At 40.7% G+C, this 19,028-nt stretch overlaps 1 protein-coding gene across 2 annotated transcripts in view; it reads left to right on the forward strand.

Moving 5' to 3' along the window:
- NMU (neuromedin U) overlaps positions 1-19,028 on the forward strand; it is a 42,217-nt gene that overhangs the window by 15,267 nt on the left and 7,922 nt on the right. The window contains exons 3-7 of one of the 2 annotated variants that reach the window (XM_080640248.1): positions 3,330-3,377; positions 15,544-15,603; positions 16,932-16,961; positions 17,053-17,103; positions 18,685-18,762. In XM_080640248.1, coding sequence (XP_080496374.1) covers positions 3,330-3,377; positions 15,544-15,603; positions 16,932-16,961; positions 17,053-17,103; positions 18,685-18,762 — 267 coding nt within the window. The remainder of the gene's footprint in view (positions 1-3,329; positions 3,378-15,543; positions 15,604-16,931; positions 16,962-17,052; positions 17,104-18,684; positions 18,763-19,028) is intronic. The other variant, XM_080640249.1, reaches the window with a different exon arrangement.

Genomic DNA, 19,028 nt, shown 5'->3' on the forward strand with positions numbered 1-19,028 from the left:
TAAATTCCAACAAAAATGGCTGCAGCCATGGAGCAAGCAGGAGGCTTGGCTCTGCTCAAGGCTACAAAGTTTCAATTATAGAAGATAAATAAATGCCAGATACCAGGGCCTCCACTTGGGTCGCTGGGGGGCGTGGCCGGCCTGAAAACCACCACAGGCCCCTCGCCCAGGCCACCCCACGCCCCAAGGGAACCCCCACCCTGATCCGGGACACCCTTCAGGGCACACCAGCTGGCCCCCACCCATGCACCAGGCCTCTAGCCTATCTCATAAAAGAGTAATATGCAAATTGACCATCACTCCAACACACAAGATGGCTGCCCCCATGTGGTCAAAGATCCTGCCCCCATGTGGACACAAGATGGCCACCACAAGATGGCCAGCAGGGGAGGGCAGTTGGGAGGGACAAGGCCTGCAAGGGAGGGCAGTTGTGGGTGATCAGGCCTGCAAGGGAGGACAGTTGGGGGCAATCAAGCCTGCAGGGGAGGGCAGTTAGGGGTGACCAGGCTGGCAGAGGAGGGAAGTGGGGGCGACCAGGCCTGCAGGGAAGGGCAGTTGGGGGTACCCAGGCCTGCAGGGAAGGGCAGTTGGGGGTACCCAGGCCTGCAGGGGAGGGCAGTTAGGGGTGACCAGGCCTGCAGGGAGGGCAGTTAGGGGCAAACAGGCTGGCAGGGGAGTGGTTAGGGGGTGATCAGGCTGGCAGGCAGAAGCGGTTAAGGGCAGTCAGGAAGGCAGGCAGGCGAGCAGTTGGGAGCCAGTAGTCCTGGATTGTGAGAGGGATGTCCAACTGCCCATTTAGGCCCTACCAGGATCGGGCCTAAACGGGCAGTCGGACATCCCTTGAGGGGTCCCAGAATGGAGAGAGTGCAGGCTGGGCTGAGGGACACACACCCCCGTGCATGAATTTCGTGCACTGGGCCTCTAGTAATATATATAAGGGAAAAGATAAGATAGATGGTGAGTGCCAAGTACTAAACAGTCTTTAATCACATAGAATTCATAAAGTTTATTATAAGGATCTTTGCTTTGGTATATCGAAACACACACCAGAAAAATATAAACAAGATGAAAGATAACTTAGACAACAGCTAATGTATAATAAAGAAACATTTATTGTAGCTTGAAACCATCTACTAGTATATTCTGTGGGAAATTTTTGAAAAAAAATAATTTAGATGATAATGCTGGGTAAAACTCCGAGATGTAAAAGCCCTATCATTTAAGTAAGTTAAGATGCTAAGAATACTAGAAACACATATTTTCAACCCATTTACAGAGAATTAATGGACAGGAAAGATGAACAAGCAGCGTCTATCTGTGAAAAAACGAAATGCCAGTTATAATACATTTTCAACCAAATTCATCAATGGATTCTGCAGAGTTCTCGAAAGCCATTAGTGGCACTTAAAACCATTAGGGCCAGAATCTGCGTACAGTGAACAAATGGGTGAGCAATGTTGCTGTGCCCTCTAAAAGAAAGGAGGACAAAGACTGAAAAGCTTTGCAGTTATCTCTTAATTTAATTAATTGGTGTTTTTTCTGATTCTGATGTTTTTATTCAAACGATGTGGATGCACTCATTACTTATCTTGTGGCTCAAGAGTTCTGTATTCTTGGACACTGTGGCCATCCCACACAGATGGGCATCCTGGTCTGTGGGGAGACAGCCTTCCCCCGAGCTTTTCTGTCTTCAGATACGTAAGCAACACAAAAATTTTAGGAGGAATCACTTTCTCCAACCTGCTAAATCACAGTAAATATCATTGGGAGGTGATAGATTACACATGGGTCACAATTCAGAGCTTGAAAGGGTATCTTTTTTTGACTTTCCTCTCTCAGTTGACTTGTCTTATATTTTTTCCATAAGTTCAATTACATTTAGTTAAATAATATTTATTGAAAACTTATTCTAGGCAAGTTAGATATGGCATAGCCCCTGCCCTCAAGAAGTTTGTCACTATGTGTATATATGTGTGTGTGTCTTTATATTCATGATTCTGGGTTTATATGGCATGGAAGAGGGAGCGAGGGATAAGTGGGATAAAACAATTTCCCCAAATCTGCAATATATAGAGAGGATAACAAGTTCTGTGAGGATAAAGAGGAGAGAGATGTAAGCTTGCTTTTTTATAGTATTGGGCACCTTTGTTATTCCCTAATTAGAGAATAATATATTTTAGGACATGTTCAACTTGAAAGCAACAAGGAACTTGAGAAATTATGACTGAAGAGTATGATAATCCCTTCTTCAGTTTGGTAGGAGAATGGAAATTAAATTAAACTGTTCAAAAAAGAATTCTGAGACTAGAAAGGGGCCCCTGCTATATTATGCCATAAACAGGACTCAACCTAAATGATTCCAGACAAGAATCAGTTCCATTTTAAAAGGCCACTAAAGCCGAAACCGGTTTGGCTCAGTGGATAGAGTGTCGGCCTGCGGACTGAAAGGTCCCAGGTTCGATTCCGGTCAAGGGCATGTACCTTGGTTGCAGGCCAATCCCCAGTGGGGGCTGTGCAGGAGGCAGCTGATCGATGTTTCTCTCTCATCGATGTTTCTAACTCTCTGTCCCTCTCCCTTCCTCTCTGTAAAATATCAATAAAATATATTTAAAAAAAAAAAAAAGGCCACTAAAAAATAATAATAATAATAATAAATGCCACAAATAACTTCAGATATCTAGCTTAGTGCTTAACTTCTCAACACTGTTTTATGAATGATTAATAGAAGTCCTTTATATTACAGTTTAAAATATTTCAAGTTTTCTCTTTAGGAGAACAGCTAGTTGCCAACTGTAATTCAATAAACTCTTGTACAATAGAACCCTTTCTGATGCTGGTTCCTTGGTAGCAAACTAGTAGGCTGCCCTTGTTGTGTAAGAGTTTTTACCGTCTGCTACTTACCATGCTATTTGTAATTTAGCACTTACACTATTATCATTTAATTTAGATGGTGTGGTTAGATTTATGTGTAATAAAGAACCACATAATAATAGGGTGCTCCTTAATTCCGAGGCCATTTTTTTGGTCACCACTCACATTTCTCAGGCTGAAGAATACAGGAAGTATTTTTCCCTCAGTGTTTGAAGCATCTTTATACTCTCTAATGATCCCTGTGAACATAGGACCCCTGTGACTGGGGGTGAGTTTTTGGGAAATCCCAGTTGCAGGACTTCCTTAGAAAGTTTAAGAGGCTCCTCTCCCGCAAATCCAAGAGTCCTAAGCTGTCATGGAACTTCGATTACCGTTGCATAGATAACCTGACTTTGTAAAATCTGCTTTCCATTTTCTGTCTATCTCCAAGATGTAACTAGCATTTTTGTTTTCTACAGATAGATGCTGCTTGTTCATCTTTCCTGTCCATTGGTTCTCAGCCTCAGGTAATTCCAGTGGGAGGTGTTTTGTAATGACATAGGCATTTGTGTAGTGCTGAATGCTCCATTTTCCCCTTTGGATCTGTCCTGACTTTGTGGACTTATTAAAACACTAGTGGCCTGGTGCACGAAATTCGTGCATGTGGGGGGGGGGGGTTGTCCCTCAACCCGGCCTGCACCCTCTCCAATCTGGGATCCCTCGGACATCCCACTTGCAATCCGGGACTGCTGGCTTCTAACCGCTCACCTACCTACCTGCCTGATCGCCCCTAACCAGTCTGCCTGCTGGCCTGCTTGCCCCCAACTGCCCCCCCTGCCAGCCTGATTACCCCCAACTGCCCTCCCTGCCAGCCTGCCCTCCCCACCGGCCTGCTCACCCCCAACTGACCCCCTGCTAGCCTGATCGCTCCCAACTGCTCCCCCTGCCAGCCTACTCACCCCCAACTGCCCCCCCTTGCCAGCCTGCTCACCCCCAACTTCCCTCGCCTCCTGGCCTGATTGCCCCTAACCGCCACTGCCTCGGCCCCGCCATCATGGCTTTGTCTGGAAGGACATCCAGAAGGTCTCCCGGTCTAATTAGCATATTACCCTTTTATTAGTATAGATAGAGGCCTGGTGCACAGGTGGGGGCCAGCTCTGCCCTGAAGGGGGTCCTGGATCAGGGTGGGGGGGTCCCCTTGAGGGGTGGGGCCGGCCTGATGAGGGGCCTGGGGCAGTTTGCAGGCTGGGCACATTCCCATTGGGTGGGGGTCCTCGCTGGGGAGCGTGGCCAACCTGGGTGAGGGGCTGAAGGCCGTTTGCAGGCTGGCCACACCGCCATCGAGGTGGGGGTCCTCACTGGGGGGCATGGCCAGCCTGGGTGAGGGGCTGAGGGCAGTTTGCAGGCTGGCCACACCGCCATCGAGGTGGGGGTCCCCACTGGGGGGCGTGGCCAGCCTGGGTGAGGGGCTGATGGCTGTTTGTCTGGAAGGACGTCCCGAAGGTCTCCCGGTCTAATTAGCATATTACTCTTTTATTAGTATAGAAGTCAGCATATTGGAAATTATTACATCATCTGCAGGTAATATTGAGAGCTAAGAGCTTATGTTGTAAAGTGCTAGGACTTTTATCTCTAAGAAAAATATATTTGCAGATAATATTCATGTATTTTGGAAATTAAAATGCTAATTAAAATAATGATCCTGTTGCTGTATTTGGGGGCTGATATTCTGTCCCTCAATTGAGTTTGAAACCCATGGAGGGAGAAACTTACAGAATCAGACTTATGGAGATCAAAGTATTATTGTAACTGAAAAGTCAATGTGTGAATGTGGCCTTAGAGCTGATACCAAGAGTGTTTGCTAAAACTATCCCCAGAACTAAACTGGGTTAGACAGTGACTTGGGCCTCCCGCGAGATTCAGATTTTCTGCCACAGGACAGAGACCTGACAAGAACAGCTGGCCAAAGAGCTGGCTCCCTAGGAGGAAAGGGCTGAATGGAACATGCCCAATTTCCTCCTCTCACTCACCGCTCGGATCACTCACTCCTCTCCCCATGGGAAAGAGTTAAGAGGGGGTGGGGAGAGAGGAGTGTTAGTCTAACTCCTGTACATGGAAACATGAGGAGTGGGATATACGTATGTCTTCCGTACACCGGCTTTGGGCACTACTGCTTCTGTCTGCAGCTCTGAGTTAAAGTACAGCAGAGTTAGCCTTAAGTGTCTTGACTTTTTAAATCAGTATCACTAGTCTTCCAGATGGAGAAGAGGGCTCAGCAGAAGTCTGGTTTGACCCTTTCAGAGTAATCAGCTTAGTGCTTAACTGAGGGCATACCTTGGGCGTATCTCCAAATAGTCTGGCCAAGATTCCATCTCCTTCACAGTCCTTCCAGGATGTCATCCTGGCCAGTGTGGGGACAGCAGCCCTATATAATGCTGTATTTCTTCTGCCTCAAGCCATTCCTTGATCTGCAGAGGATCACCTGCAGGAAGTTAGGTGGTAAAGCGAGACCAGGATTGTAATAGGTGACCTGTTTATGAATAATAATTCAAATTACTTTAGGAGGGTTGATAGATATATAACACATGATGGATACAGCATACAATTTAAAATTCAGGAACACCCTCAGAATCACTTTCATTTCTGCAGTACTAAAAAGACAAATTTTAAAGCACTCATCTAACCCCCATCAAGTTAAACTAGGCTTTTGTTGGATTTGGATAGCGAGTACATTTTGAGGAGAGGTTGGTTAATTTATTACGGAATTTTTTACATTACCTGATACAATTTTTTAAAAAATCATTAAGTTTCACATTAACTATTATTTTATTTTTATGTGATTATCTGAATAGTGCTTCAAAACATTTTTACCAAATAGGGAATAAAGGATCTTTAAGGTCCACATATAAAACAATAAAATATTAAAAACTGAGTCTAAAATAGATCCTTAGAGAATATTGTAGCTCATTAAATAATGGCTTTGCATAAAGAGTTGTTGGAGAAAATGTAAAGTTTGTTTAGAAACTTTTTCTGTCAAATTTCAGTCTTGTTGCAAAGACTAATCCATTTTAGAATATGTTTTCTAAGGAGACACTCATGTATCAGAATTTATTCTTCTTCAAATTAAGAGATGCATCTTTGACAAATGACATCACTGGACAGTTTTGTCATTGTTTTATATTTTGTAGCATTTCTAGATGGGCCATAAAAGGAAATTTCAGGGATTTATTTCCAGATTTTTATGGGGGGACCAGTGTCCCCATCCCTGAAGAGAAAAAGTGAGAAAGGATGTCACAGTGTTCACACTATTTTTCCTCTCATCCAACTCCCAACCATAGGTGTAGCAGTCAATACTAGCATGATGCGGGGATATCTAAAGGTCACATTCTATCAACTACTAGCCATGTGTGGTTTTGGGCAAGTGACAGTCTCTTAGAACCTTACTTCTACATGTGAGAATAACACTTCCTGTCTTATATACCTCCCAGCTGGATTATAAGGACAGAATAAGAATTATGTATGTGAAAGTGTTTTGTAATTTATTGAAGCACTATATAAACACGAGCCATTTAATACTATTAATAAATATCCCAACCATTTGCATGGCAGACAAACAAATGGAAGAGAACAAAGTAGACCTCTGATGCTAGGAAGGATGCTAAAAGAAGCTGTTTCATGATTACAACTATATCCCTCACTAAAACCAATCATATTACCCATTCACTGTTGTTCAAAAGTTGAGGATATTGGTGGCCCAAATAATCCTTTTTTTTTTTTTTTTTTTTTTTTCTTTTTTTCTTTTTTTTTTTTTTTTTTTTCAAATTTTTATTAAGGTATTATATGTGTACATATCTTATCATTGCCCCCGACCCCCACCCCACTCCCATATATGCCCTCACCCCCCAATGTTTTGCATCCGTTGGTTACTCTTATATACATGCATATAAGTCCTTCAGTTGATCTCTTATTTCCCTCACCTCTCCCTAACCTTACCACTGTAATTTGACAGTCTGTTTGATGCTTTACTGCCTCTGTAACTATCTTTTTGTTCATCAGTTTATAATGTTTTTCATTATCCCCAAATGAGGGGGATCATGTGGTATTTTTCTTTCATTGACTGGCTTATTTCACTTAGCATAATGTTCTCTAATTCCATCCAAGTGCCTACAAATGGTAGTAATTCCTTCTTTTTTACGGCAGCATAGTATTCCATTGTGTAGATGTACCATAGTTTTCTGATCCAGTCATCTGCTGATGGGCATTTAGGCTGTTTCCAAATCTTAGCTATTGTAAATTGTGCTGCTATGAACATAGGGGTGCATATATCCTTTCTGATTGGTGTTTCTGGTTTCTTAGGATATATTCCTAGGAGTGGGATTACTGGGTCAAATGGGAGTTCCATTTTCAGTTTTTTGAGGAAACTCCATACTGTTCTCCACAGTGGCTGCACCAGTCTGCATTCCCACCAGCAGTGCACGAGGGTTCCTTTTTCTCCGCATCCTCGCCAACACTTGTCGTTTGTTGATTTGTTGATGATAGCCATTCTGACAGGTGTGAGATGGTATCGCATTGTTGTTTTGATTTGCATCTCTCGGATAATTAGTGACTTTGAGCATGTTTTCATGTGTCTCTTGGCCTTCCTTCTGTCTTCTTTCGAAAAGCTTCTATTTAGGTCCGTTGCCCATTTTTTTATTGGATCATTTATCTTCCTTTTATTAAGTTGTATAAGCTGCCTGTAGATGTTGGAAATTAAACCTTTATCAGTGATACCATTTGCAAATATGTTCTCCCATACAGTGGGGTTTCTTGTTGTTTTGTTGATGGTTTCTTTTGCTGTGCAAAAGCTTTTTATTTTGATGTAGTCCCATTTGTTTATTTTCTGTTTGGCTTCCATTACCCTAGGGGCAGTATCACTGAAAAAGTTCTTTTGGCATATGTCTGAGATTTTGCTGCCTGTGGATTCCTCTAGTATTTTTATGGTTTCCCGTCTTATATTTAAGTCCTGTACCCATTTTGAGTTTATTTTTGTGTATGGTGTAAGTTGGTGATCTAGTTTCATTTTTTTGCATGTATCTGTCCAATTTTCCCAACACCATTTATTAAAGAGACTGTCTTGACTCCATTGTATGCTCATGCCTCCTTTGTCAAATATTAAATGCGCATATTGGTTTGGGTCGATATCTGGATTCTCTATTCTGTTCCATTGATCTATATGTCTGTTCTTGTGCCAGTACCAGGCTGTTTTGATGACAGTGGCTTTGTAATACAGCTTGAAATCTGGTATTGAGATCCCTCCTACTTTATTCTTCTTTCTCAGGATTGCTGTGGCTATTCGGGGTCTTTTTTTATTCCAGATGAATTTTTGGAGAGTTCTTTCTAGGTCTGTGAAATACGCCGTTGGTATTTTAATGGGGAGTGCATTGAATCTATAGATTGCTTTGGGTAGTATGGACATTTTAATGATGTTGATTCTACCAATCCATGAACATGGTATGTTCTTCCATCTGTTTACATCTTCCTCTATCTCTTTTTTCAGTGTCCTGTAGTTTTCCGCATATAGGTCTTTTACCTCCTTGGTTAGGTTTATTCCTAAGTATCTTAATTTTTTTGGTGCGATGGAAAATGGGATTGCTTTTTTAGTCTCTCTTTCTGTAAGTTCATTGTTGGTGTATAGAAATGCCATAGATTTCTTGGTGTTAATTTTGTATCCTGCTACATTGCCGAATTCATTTATTAAGTCTGTTAGTTTTTTGATGGAGTCTTTCGGGTTTTTTATGTACAATATCATGTCATCTGCAAATAAGGACAGCTTTACTTCTTCTTTTCCAATTTGGATGCCTTTTATTTCTTCTTCTTGTCTAATTGCAGTGGCTAATACTTCCAGTACTATGTCAAACAGGAGTGGTGAGAGTGGGCATCCCTGTCTTGTTCCTGTTCTTAGGGGAAATGGTTTTAGTTTTTGCCCATTGAGTATGATGTTAGCTGTGGGTTTATCATATATAGCTTTTATGATGTTGAGGTATGATCCTTCTATTCCCACCTTGTTGAGAGTTTTTATCAAGAAAGGGTGTTGGATTTTGTCAAATGCTTTTTCTGCATCAATTGATATGACTATGTGATTTTTATCTCTCAATTTGTTTATGTGATGTATCACATTTATTGATTTGCGGATATTGAACCATCCTTGCATTCCTGGGATAAATCCTACTTGGTCATGGTGTATGATCTTTCTGATGTACTGCTGGATCCTATTTGCTAGAATTTTATTGAGGATTTTGGCATCTACATTCATGAGGGATATTGGCCTGTAATTCTCCTTCATTGTGTTGTCTTTATCTGGTTTTGGTATTAGGGTGATGCTGGCTTCATAGAAGGAGCTGGGAAGTGTTCCTTCCTCTTGAATTTTTTGGAATAGTCTGAGGAGGATAGGTTTTAGTTCTTCCTTGAATGTTTGGTAGAACTCTCCTGTGAAGCCGTCTGGCCCCGGGCTTTTGTTTGCCGGAAGCTCTTTGATGACTGCTTCAATTTCTTCCATAGTTACAGGCATGTTGAGCTGTTTAGATTCTTCCTGATTGAGTTTTGGAAGGTTATATTTTTCTAGGAATATGTCCATTTCCTCCAGGTTGTCCAGTTTGTTGGAATAGAGTTGTTCGTAGTATTTTTTAACAATCCTTTGTATTTCGGCGGGATCTGTTGTTATTTCACCTCTTTCATTTCTGATCTTGTTTATTTGGGTCCTCTCCCTTTGCTTCTTGGTGAGCCTGGCTAGAGGTTCATCAATCTTGTTTATCCTTTCAAAGAACCAGCTCTTGGTTTTGTTGATCTTTTGTATTGTTTCTTTGGTCTCTATGTCGTTTATCTGTGCTCTGATCTTTATTATTTCCTTCCTTCTGCTTACACTGGGCTTTTCTTGTTGCTCTTTTTCTAACTCTTTGAGTTGTTGGGTTAGGTAATTTATTACCCCTGTTTCTTGTTTTTTGCAGTAGGCTTGTAGAGCTATGAACTTCCCTCTCAAGACTGCTTTCGCTGTGTCCCATAGATTTTGGATTGTAGTGTTTTCATTGTCATTTGTTGTCATGATGTTTTTTATTTCTTCTTTGATCTCTCTGGTAACCCAGTCATGGTTTAATAGCATGCTGTTTAGTCTCCATGTGTTTGATTTCTTTGGGTTGTTTTTATTGTAGTTGATTTCCAGTTTTATGCCACTGTGGTCTGAGAAGATGCTTGATATGATTTCTATCTTCTTGAATTTGAAGAGACTTTGCCTATGTCCCAACATATGGTCTATCTTTGAAAATGACCCATGTGCGCTTGAGAAGAATGTATATTCTGTGGCTTTGGGGTGAAATGTTCTGAAGATGTCAATTAATTCCATCTGGTCTAGTGAGTCATTTAGGATTGATGTTTCTTTGCTGATGTTTTGTTTAGAGGATTTGTCCAATGGTGATAGTGGGGTATTAAAGTCTCCTACTATGATTGTATTGCTGTCAATGTCTCCCTTAATATCCTCCAGGAGTTTTTTTATGTATTTGGGTGCTCCTGTATTGGGTGCATATATGTTTACCAGAGTTATTTCTTCTTGTTGGATTGCTCCCTTTAGTATTATGAAATGGCCTTCCTTATCTCTTGTTATGTCCTTCAGTTTGAGATCTAATTTGTCAGAAATAAGTATTGCTACCCCAGCTTTTTTTTCAGTTCCATTTGCCTGGAAAACCTTTTTCCATCCCTTCACCCTCAGTCTGTGTGCGTCTTTTTTTCTGAGGTGGGTTTCTTGTAGACAGCAGATATATGGGTCGTGTTTTCTTATCCAATCTGTTACCCTATGTCTTTTGATTGGGGCATTTAATCCATTTACATTTAAAGTTATTATTGATAGGTACTTATTTGTCGCCATTCCTATTCTTTACCCCTGTGTTACTTCTTCGCTTCCTGTTTCTTTCTTTCTTTTTTTTTTTTTTTTTTACAGTAGACCCTTTAGCATTTCTTGCATTGCTGGTTTGGTGGTAATAAATTCCCTTAGTCCTTTTTTGTCTGTGAAGCTCCTGATTTCACCTTCAATTTTGATTGACAGCCTTGCTGGGTACAGTATTCTTGGATTCAGCCCCTTCCTTTGCATGACTTTGTATATTTCATTCCATTCCCTTCTGGCCTGATGAGTTTCTGTTGAGAAATCAGTTGCTAGTCTGATGGGGGTTCCTTTGTATGTAACTTTCTGTCTCTCTCTTGCTGCTTTTAAGATTCTTACTTTGTCGTTGGTGTTTGCCAATTTAATTATAATGTGCCTTGGCGTCGGTCTTTTGGGGTTCATTTTGCTTGGGACTCTGTGAGCTTCTTGGATTTGTGTGGGTTTTTTCTTCCCTATATCTGGGAAATTTTCTGTCATTATTTCTTCAAAGAGGTTTTCTATTCCTTGCTCAGCTTCCTTTCCTTCTGGAACCCCTATTATGCGGATGTTGTTTTGTTTCGTGTTGTCCCAAAGTTCCCTTAGACTCTCCTCCTGCCTTTTAATTTTTTTTTCTAGAAGTTGCTTTTCTTGGGTATTTTTTTCCATCTTGTCTTCTAGCTCACTGATGCGGTCCTCTGCTTCTTCTAGTCTACTCTTGATGCTTTCTATTGAGTTCTTTACAGCGGCGATGTCATTTTTCATTTCTTCTTGGTTCTTCTTCATTTCCTCTTGGTTCTTGCTCATATTGTCGAATTTGTCTTCCATTCTTTTCAGCCACCTTATGACCATTTCTCTGAATTCTTTTTCTGGAAGGTTGCTTGCCTCCATTTCGTTTACTTCCTTTTCTGGTGATGCCTGCTTTTCTTTCATATGCGGGCTGCTTCTTTGTCTCCCCATGGTCTCTCTTCTCTGGGTGTCTGGTTATGTAGTTCTCTCTCTCCTGGGTTGATTTAAAGGCACAAAATACAGCACTACCAGGTACAACTCACAAGGCACTGAACAGGAATGTATTCACGATATTAATAACCTCCAATAAAGGTGACCACCAGAGAAAGGCAAATTAGGTGATAGGAGAGAAAGAAGAAGAGGAAAAAAGAAAGAAAGAAAGAAAAAAAGAAAAAAGGAGTGTGAAAATGAAATTGGGAAAAGGGAAAGTAAAGAGAAAAAAAAAGTAAGAGAGACAAGAAAGTGACTAAGAGAGAAAGGGGAACAGACTATATATATTGGGGATAAAACTCCAATAGAACAATCACTAATCCCAGCAAATGCCAGCAACAAGTGCCTGGGGATTAATACAAACTACAACACCAACTAATATGGATTGAGGCAAGGGAAAGCTGAAGCACAAAACAAACAAAAAAATAAAAGAAGAATAAGCAAAACAATCTCACAAAAACAGCATAAAAATTGGATATAATCTACATTCAAGCAAACAACAACAAAAGGACAGAGAGAAGGACAAGTTTATGGATAGCTCAGACAGCGAAGGGAGAGGTGTATGTGGACTTGGAGCAGGGGATTAGAGATTAGATATGTAAGTAGGGTGAAATTTTAACAAGGGGTAAACAGAAAGAATAGGGAAAATCTAAAGCAGTAAAAGGGTAAGACAAACAGGACACTGAAAAGGGGGAGGTTGGGAAGAGAGTGATGGCCTAAAAGTAGAGTTGAGATAGAGTAAAACGATGCTAAAGGAAAGATAAAAAATAGAATGTAGAACCCTAATCCCAAAATAAAATGAAGAGAAAATAAAATGACACTTTAAAAAAAAAAAAGATAAAATAGCAGTAGTAATAATACGGATTGAAAATAAAAATGTAATCATTAAAAAGGTAAAATCAAGTGATGAAAAAAGAAAAAAAAGTTTCTTGATTAAAAGATGCAAAAAATGAAAATAAAAAAAAAATAAAAAAATAAAAAAATAAAAGGTAAAAATAAAATGTGAAGTAGTGAAGGTCATTCACTTCCTCTGTTTTTCTGTTTGGCACGCCTGTTTCTCAGTCCAGACAGTATTGCAGTTCCCTGCGATCCACTGCTCTTCGGTGTTGTAAGCCAGTCCTGATTTTAAGCAGGCGGTGTGTCTTAATTTCTCGTATTCCTTTATTTTTGATTACGCAAGAGTCAATTTGTGATTCAGCCCCTGGGTGGCAGTGTTTCTGGATTGACTTCCGGGTCTATCTATGGCCTCTCTAGGCAGTGTTAGAGCCTTCTTTCCCTGTGGCACTGCCACCGGCCTGTGGGCGTGGTCTGCCTCAGAGCTGACTCTCTGATGGTCACTCCCCGCTCCGATCCCCAGGTTCCAGAAAAACAACTTTCCCCTGCAGTCTCCCAGGGTGTCCCCAACTGGGTGATCCTATGTATTGGGCTTAGTAATCAGAAGCAAGGATTTGAAGAGGAAAAAGCCCAAGTGTGCGAACTCCAGGACTGCGAGTAAACCCAGGCACAAAGGGAGCGCACGGGCTGCGCGTAAGTCTGGACAGCCTGAAATTCTTAGGGTGTCCCTGCACTTCAGATCAAAATGGGTTGCTTTTTAGAGTGCCCTTCTCTTAGCAGCTCTGAGGACCCCTTTCCACAATCACAGATCACGCCAGCCCCTACAGCCACGGACTTTTCTAGGCACAGACTTCCCTGGTCCTCCAGCTCCCGCAAAACGCGCGTTCCTCTCTCCCGCCGGGACCAGAGACCTCACCTTATCCCAGGCAAAATCTGACCTTTCCGTGGTGGAGTGTAGAGCTCCTCTGAACCCGTGTGCTTGCGCCAGTTGGGGAGCGTTGTTCTGGGGCTCGCAGCTGTTCCTGGGGTGCCGCAGTTGTGGATTCTCAGGCTTCAGATAAGCTCCACTTTCCGGATCAAGATGGCGCAGACTCCGCGTCCAAGCCCGCAGCTCCGGGAGGGGACCCAGCCGCAGTTGGTGCTGCCAGGTCAGGGGAACCCCGTTCAGCAGTCCCCCACCTCCTTCTGGAATTCAGCTGTCTCCCAACCAGCCAACAAACACTCCTTGTGCGTCCCTCAGCTGTTCTTTCTTTCTGCTCCGGGACAAGGCTCGGAACACGTCTGTCTATTCCGCCGCCATTATTCCCCCAAATAATCCTTTTGACATGTCTTCTAAATTATGAGTAAACTAGAGGCCTGGTGCATGAAATTCGTGCACGGCGGGGGGGGGGGTGTCCCTCAGCCCAGTCTGCACTCTCTCCAATCTGGGACCCCTCAAGGGATGTCCGACTGCCCGTTTAGGCCCGATCCCAGTGGGCAGTCGGACATCCCTCTCACAATCCAGGACTTCTGGCTCCCAACTGCTCGCCTGCTTGCCTTCCTGATTGCCCCTAACCGCTTCTGCCTGCCAGCCTGATCACCCCCTAACCACTTCCCTGCCAGCCTGATTGATGCCTAACTGCTCCCCTGCCAGCCTGTTTGCCCCTAACTGCCCTCTCCTGCAGGCCTGGTCCCCCCCAACTGCCCTTCCCTGCAGGCCTGGTCGCCCCCAACTTCCCCCCTCTGCCGGCCTGGTCACCCCTAACTGCCCTCCCCAGCAGGCTTGATTGCCCCCAACTGCCCTCCCTTGCTGGCCTGATCATCCACAACTGCCCTCCCTTGCTGGCCATCTTGTGGTGGCCATCTTGTGTCCACATGGGGGCAGGATCTTTGACCACATGGGGGGAGCCATCTTGTGTGTTGGAGTGATGGTCAATCTGCATATTACTCTTTTATTAGATAGGATACAGCTGAAAATCAAGCTTCACATATTTTTTTAATGCTGCCATTGTTAACTGCTAGATACCTGGCACTGTACTAAGAGCTTTACTGACATTTAATCCTTCCAAGAGCTCCCTGCAGTGATGTTGTCATCCCTGATTTATGGCTGAAGAAACTGAAGCTTAGAGAGGTTAGGTAGCCAGCCCAAAGTAGCACAGCTAACAAAGAGTAGAAATGGAATTTGTATTGCTATAGCGCTGCAGGCTGCTCAACTCCATAGCCCATGTTTTTAACCATTAATTATATCACCCCCATGGTTCCAGATCCTCATTATTTCCTATGTGCGTTTTTATTAAGTAATCAATTGTTTATGGTACTACTGTGCTAAATTCTGTGCAAAGTAGGTTTCGCCTCTGCTTGTCCATTTGTGCTGCTCCTCACCACACCCAGCTGGCTGCTAACCACAGGGAGCCCTGCCCTACTTCTGTACTCAGATGCTTTGAAAAACCTGATCCTGGGGTGTGCAGTCAGCAGCCTGGAAGGGTGGTAACTCAGGTTAGGTGCCCCATTGACCGCTCCTTCCCCTCCAACTCCCAATGTTTTCGAGCAATTGAAGGACTTCCAAATTAGCCAATAATAAGTAATATTCATATTCAGCGAGGCTCACAGCTTTGGCCTGTAGATTCAGACTTTGCTACAAATCGGGAACCATAATCCCTCTTTTGGCACTGCCTTCATTATTGTCAGTCATAGAACTCCATGAAATCTTAGCAAGTACTGAGGACTATGTATCTGGACCACAGTGGAAGGCTTAATCAGTGCATATATATTGTACATAATTCCTTTTTTCTAATTGGAAGGAAGGTTTTATGTTTAAGAGTCAAGTTTTTGTCGTGAGAAAAATCAAGGGATTCCAACAGAGTTTCAGTGGGCCACCAGAAGGATTCTAGTCTGGGTAGTTGGAATATCCTTGTTTTCCCAATATTCTGCAGTTATGTCTTCTATGCAAATGTTGTTAAAACAGAAGCATAGCCTGTGTGCCTTCTCATTTCCATTAGGCAACCAATGCTTTGGAGGATCTTTGCTTCACAATTATGGGGACCCTACCAAAGCCCCAGGTAAGGTTGAAATAGTATTTTGTTTGCAGGGAAAAATTGCTCAGTGATATTTTGGAATTCCTACTAGAAGAAAATGCCCTATTTAGGGAACAAGCCAAGAGGAGCTTGAAGACGATAAGCTGTTTTGGATGAGAAACAAATACTTGAATTTCTCTGATGTCTGAGGATTTAAGGTCTTATCAATGAAGTTTACAGTCATGGAATGAAAAGTTATATGTCCCCCTCAAGTATGTGTCCTACCTCTGATGAGAGAAATGTGGGGTCATTTGGCTTCTTCTCTCTCCCTGACTCACATTACAATTGGAGAACAGATGAATCTTTGTTAGAGAGAAGGATGTTAAGAATGCAAAAAAATCAAACTATATTGTCAATGTCAGTTTGAAAATTATATTCTTACTGTCTTGGCTTCTTATTAAAATTACTTGATTCTTCTGGGAGAACTTTTAGTCCTGAAATGAGAATATGTGGGAAATGGAAAAATAGCATAATGTACCAAACCTTATTTTATATTCTATATCTTACCGATGAGCTTATTTTAAAACTATCTTACTAAGGATAACAGCCTCAAGTTTAGAATTATATTTTTCATTAATAATTCTAATTTAACCACGATCATTGATACATTCTGACTGTCTTGCCTTTCACATACAATAAATCAAGGAAACCTTGATATTTTGAAAGCATAAATATTTACTGAAACTAAGTGTTTATGACTGTATTTGTTTCCAGTGTTTTTAATGGTCATTTTCCAAAATTTTTTCTTCTAATTAAAATAAAAGAAATGACAATGGTGTTTATCCATGAGTTTCCTTTAATATTAAAAGCAAATGGGGACAAAAAAGAACAACAACAAAAAAAGGAATGATATGATTCATTCTTAAAAACAGATTTGTGGAGTGAAAGAGGAATATAGAAAAGTTTATGGAAGAAAGCAAAAATAACTTACAATCTTATTACTTGGTGATAACAACTACAAGTATTTTCATGTGACTCCTTGTCTATTTCACTGAATATTTTAGACATAATCATATCCTTCCCAATGTTGAACTTGTAGGATGTTTCCAATTTTTTACTCTTATGAATAATGCTGTAGTAAAGATCTTGTACTCTTTATTTATGAATAGTCTTTAATTTCTCATTTATTTTTAGAGCAATATATGTTTAATCAATTTAAGTCTTACATTTTTTATGTAACTTGTCATATGTTTTAAAACTTATGTGACAATTTTATATATAAATTTTATACTATATAATATATTACATATAACATACATTATAATTTTATGTTAGGCATAATATAATGATATTTGTATATCTTTTTTCAACAGAAAACAGATGAAAAAGTTAATAACAAAAGGGTAAGGTGATTTCCATAAAAATATACATTAAAAAATAATAAAGGAAAGTACTAATCATCTATAGTAAAGCTCACTGCTTATTTTTTAACAGTTCTTATTTCATTATTCGAAGACAGGGAAGTTGGGCAACTCAAATGTTGTGGTAAGTAGAATTACTTCTTATTAGTAATCATTGGTATTTTTTTCTAAACCTGTTTTTGCAGTTTATTTAATAGACCTAGAACAAAATTCATTTTTTTACTTTAAAAGTTTATACATACCTGAACAAATAGCATTCAATATTTATTATACATTTAATTTATTTTATATCTCAATAATTGCATATATATTAAAATCATTCATTCAGTCAACAATTATTTACTGAGTATCTGCTATGTGCTAATCACAATTCTAGGTACTAGAAATAAAGCAGTAAATCAAATTAAAAATTAAAAAAGAAATCCCTGCTGTCATGGAACTTACATTCTAAAGGCAAAACCAAGTAAAACATATTATTTTAGATGGTGATTAGTACAAGGGAGAAATAGTTTTATTCAAAAGCATTTTGAGAATAATATTAAAATATAATTGTTAAAAATATAATTAAATATAACTAGATATATCTACTTCTATTTCTAAGATCTCCTTATTTGTAATTAGACATTTAGAGTGAGAATTTACTAAGATTTGCCGGATACCAATAACTTGAATTCAGTTCACTTCTAAGTTTTGTGGTTTAGTGGTAGTTTTTCTTTTTATGCATGGATTTAAAAAATGCTAATGAACCTACTTTGGCATTTCAGTTAGAATACTTAATAATAACTTGACTATAATATTCTTTCTAAGCTTGTGACTCACAGCTATAGACCAATTTAGGGAATGAGGAGCATAGTGTATTTTAAACATGTATATACCTGTAGAAAGGGAACTGTAATCTTAAACTCAGTTTTAAATGTTTATCACATTGAGTATTCTTACAAATTAGGAGTTGAAAGTTAGGTTATACTGGCTTTAAAAACCAAAGACAAGTTGAATTGGTTAACAGATAGCCTTCTATAGGGCTTAAAGCAATCCATTTGATAAGTGATTTTAATATTTGTGAGAAGGTTCAATCCAAGCCATGCTTTTAAAATGAGACTGAAGCAGGTAACCACATGTCTCCGATGTGCTTTCATTTCCTTCTGCTTGGCATCTTTACATTTCGAGAGAATGTATCTTAGTCGTATTTTTTGCTATCAACAACACACTGTGTCATTTTTTGTGTCCCCTGTCATCTTGTTCCATATGTTGAATTTTCAATAAACTATATCATTTATAAAGGAGATTACTAGATGTGTGAACAGTATAATCTTCTAGAGAAACATTTTCATAATCAAAAACTGATTCTCCCAGAGTTGTTTCCATCTGCCCCAGATCATTGAGGAAGTCTGGACGCAGACACTGCTCTTTGTCAAAGATGCAGGCGGGTGTTCTACTTCTTGGCAGGGCTGAAGCCTTCAGGAAAGTGCCTCATCAACATAATGGCAAAGATCCTAGCGTAGAGCTACCAAATTTTATTACATCTCTTGGCGCATCCTCCGCAGTTCTTTGAAATGCTCACAAAAGGCCATCTTCGATAACATCTTTCTTGTTCTGTTTTGTCTGAAGCAAGTATAGTGGGTGAAAAGAGACAAATAGGAAACAGTCTTTATGCCCAGTGCTGAGAAGCCTTTGTGCTCATTGTGTGTGTGTTCGTGTCTCTCAGTCGTCTGTCGTGCATCCGTTGCTGCAGCTCGTTCCTCAACTGCATGAGAGAAGAATGAAGAGATTCCAAAAATTGAACGTATGTAACACAACTGCATGCTCGCTTTGCCGCTCTGTGCGGGGCAGCCCTTCTGATAATTCCCAGCTGTGGTAATTTATAAAGATCCTCTTCTTCAGGATAAACCACACAGAAACGCCCAGGTAGCTGAAGAGCGTCTGTTTGCCTAAATGTTCTCACACTCTGAAAGAAAGCAGGTATTTTCCTTCCCCCTAGTATGGCCCCTCTATCCCAAGCTATGGGCAGTGAGGAAAGCTGGGATTAGATTCCCTTCCAAGGATCATGAC

This window comes from Plecotus auritus, assembly GCF_963455305.1.
Source record: "Plecotus auritus genome assembly, chromosome: 1".
Classification (NCBI taxonomy): domain Eukaryota; kingdom Metazoa; phylum Chordata; class Mammalia; order Chiroptera; family Vespertilionidae; genus Plecotus; species Plecotus auritus.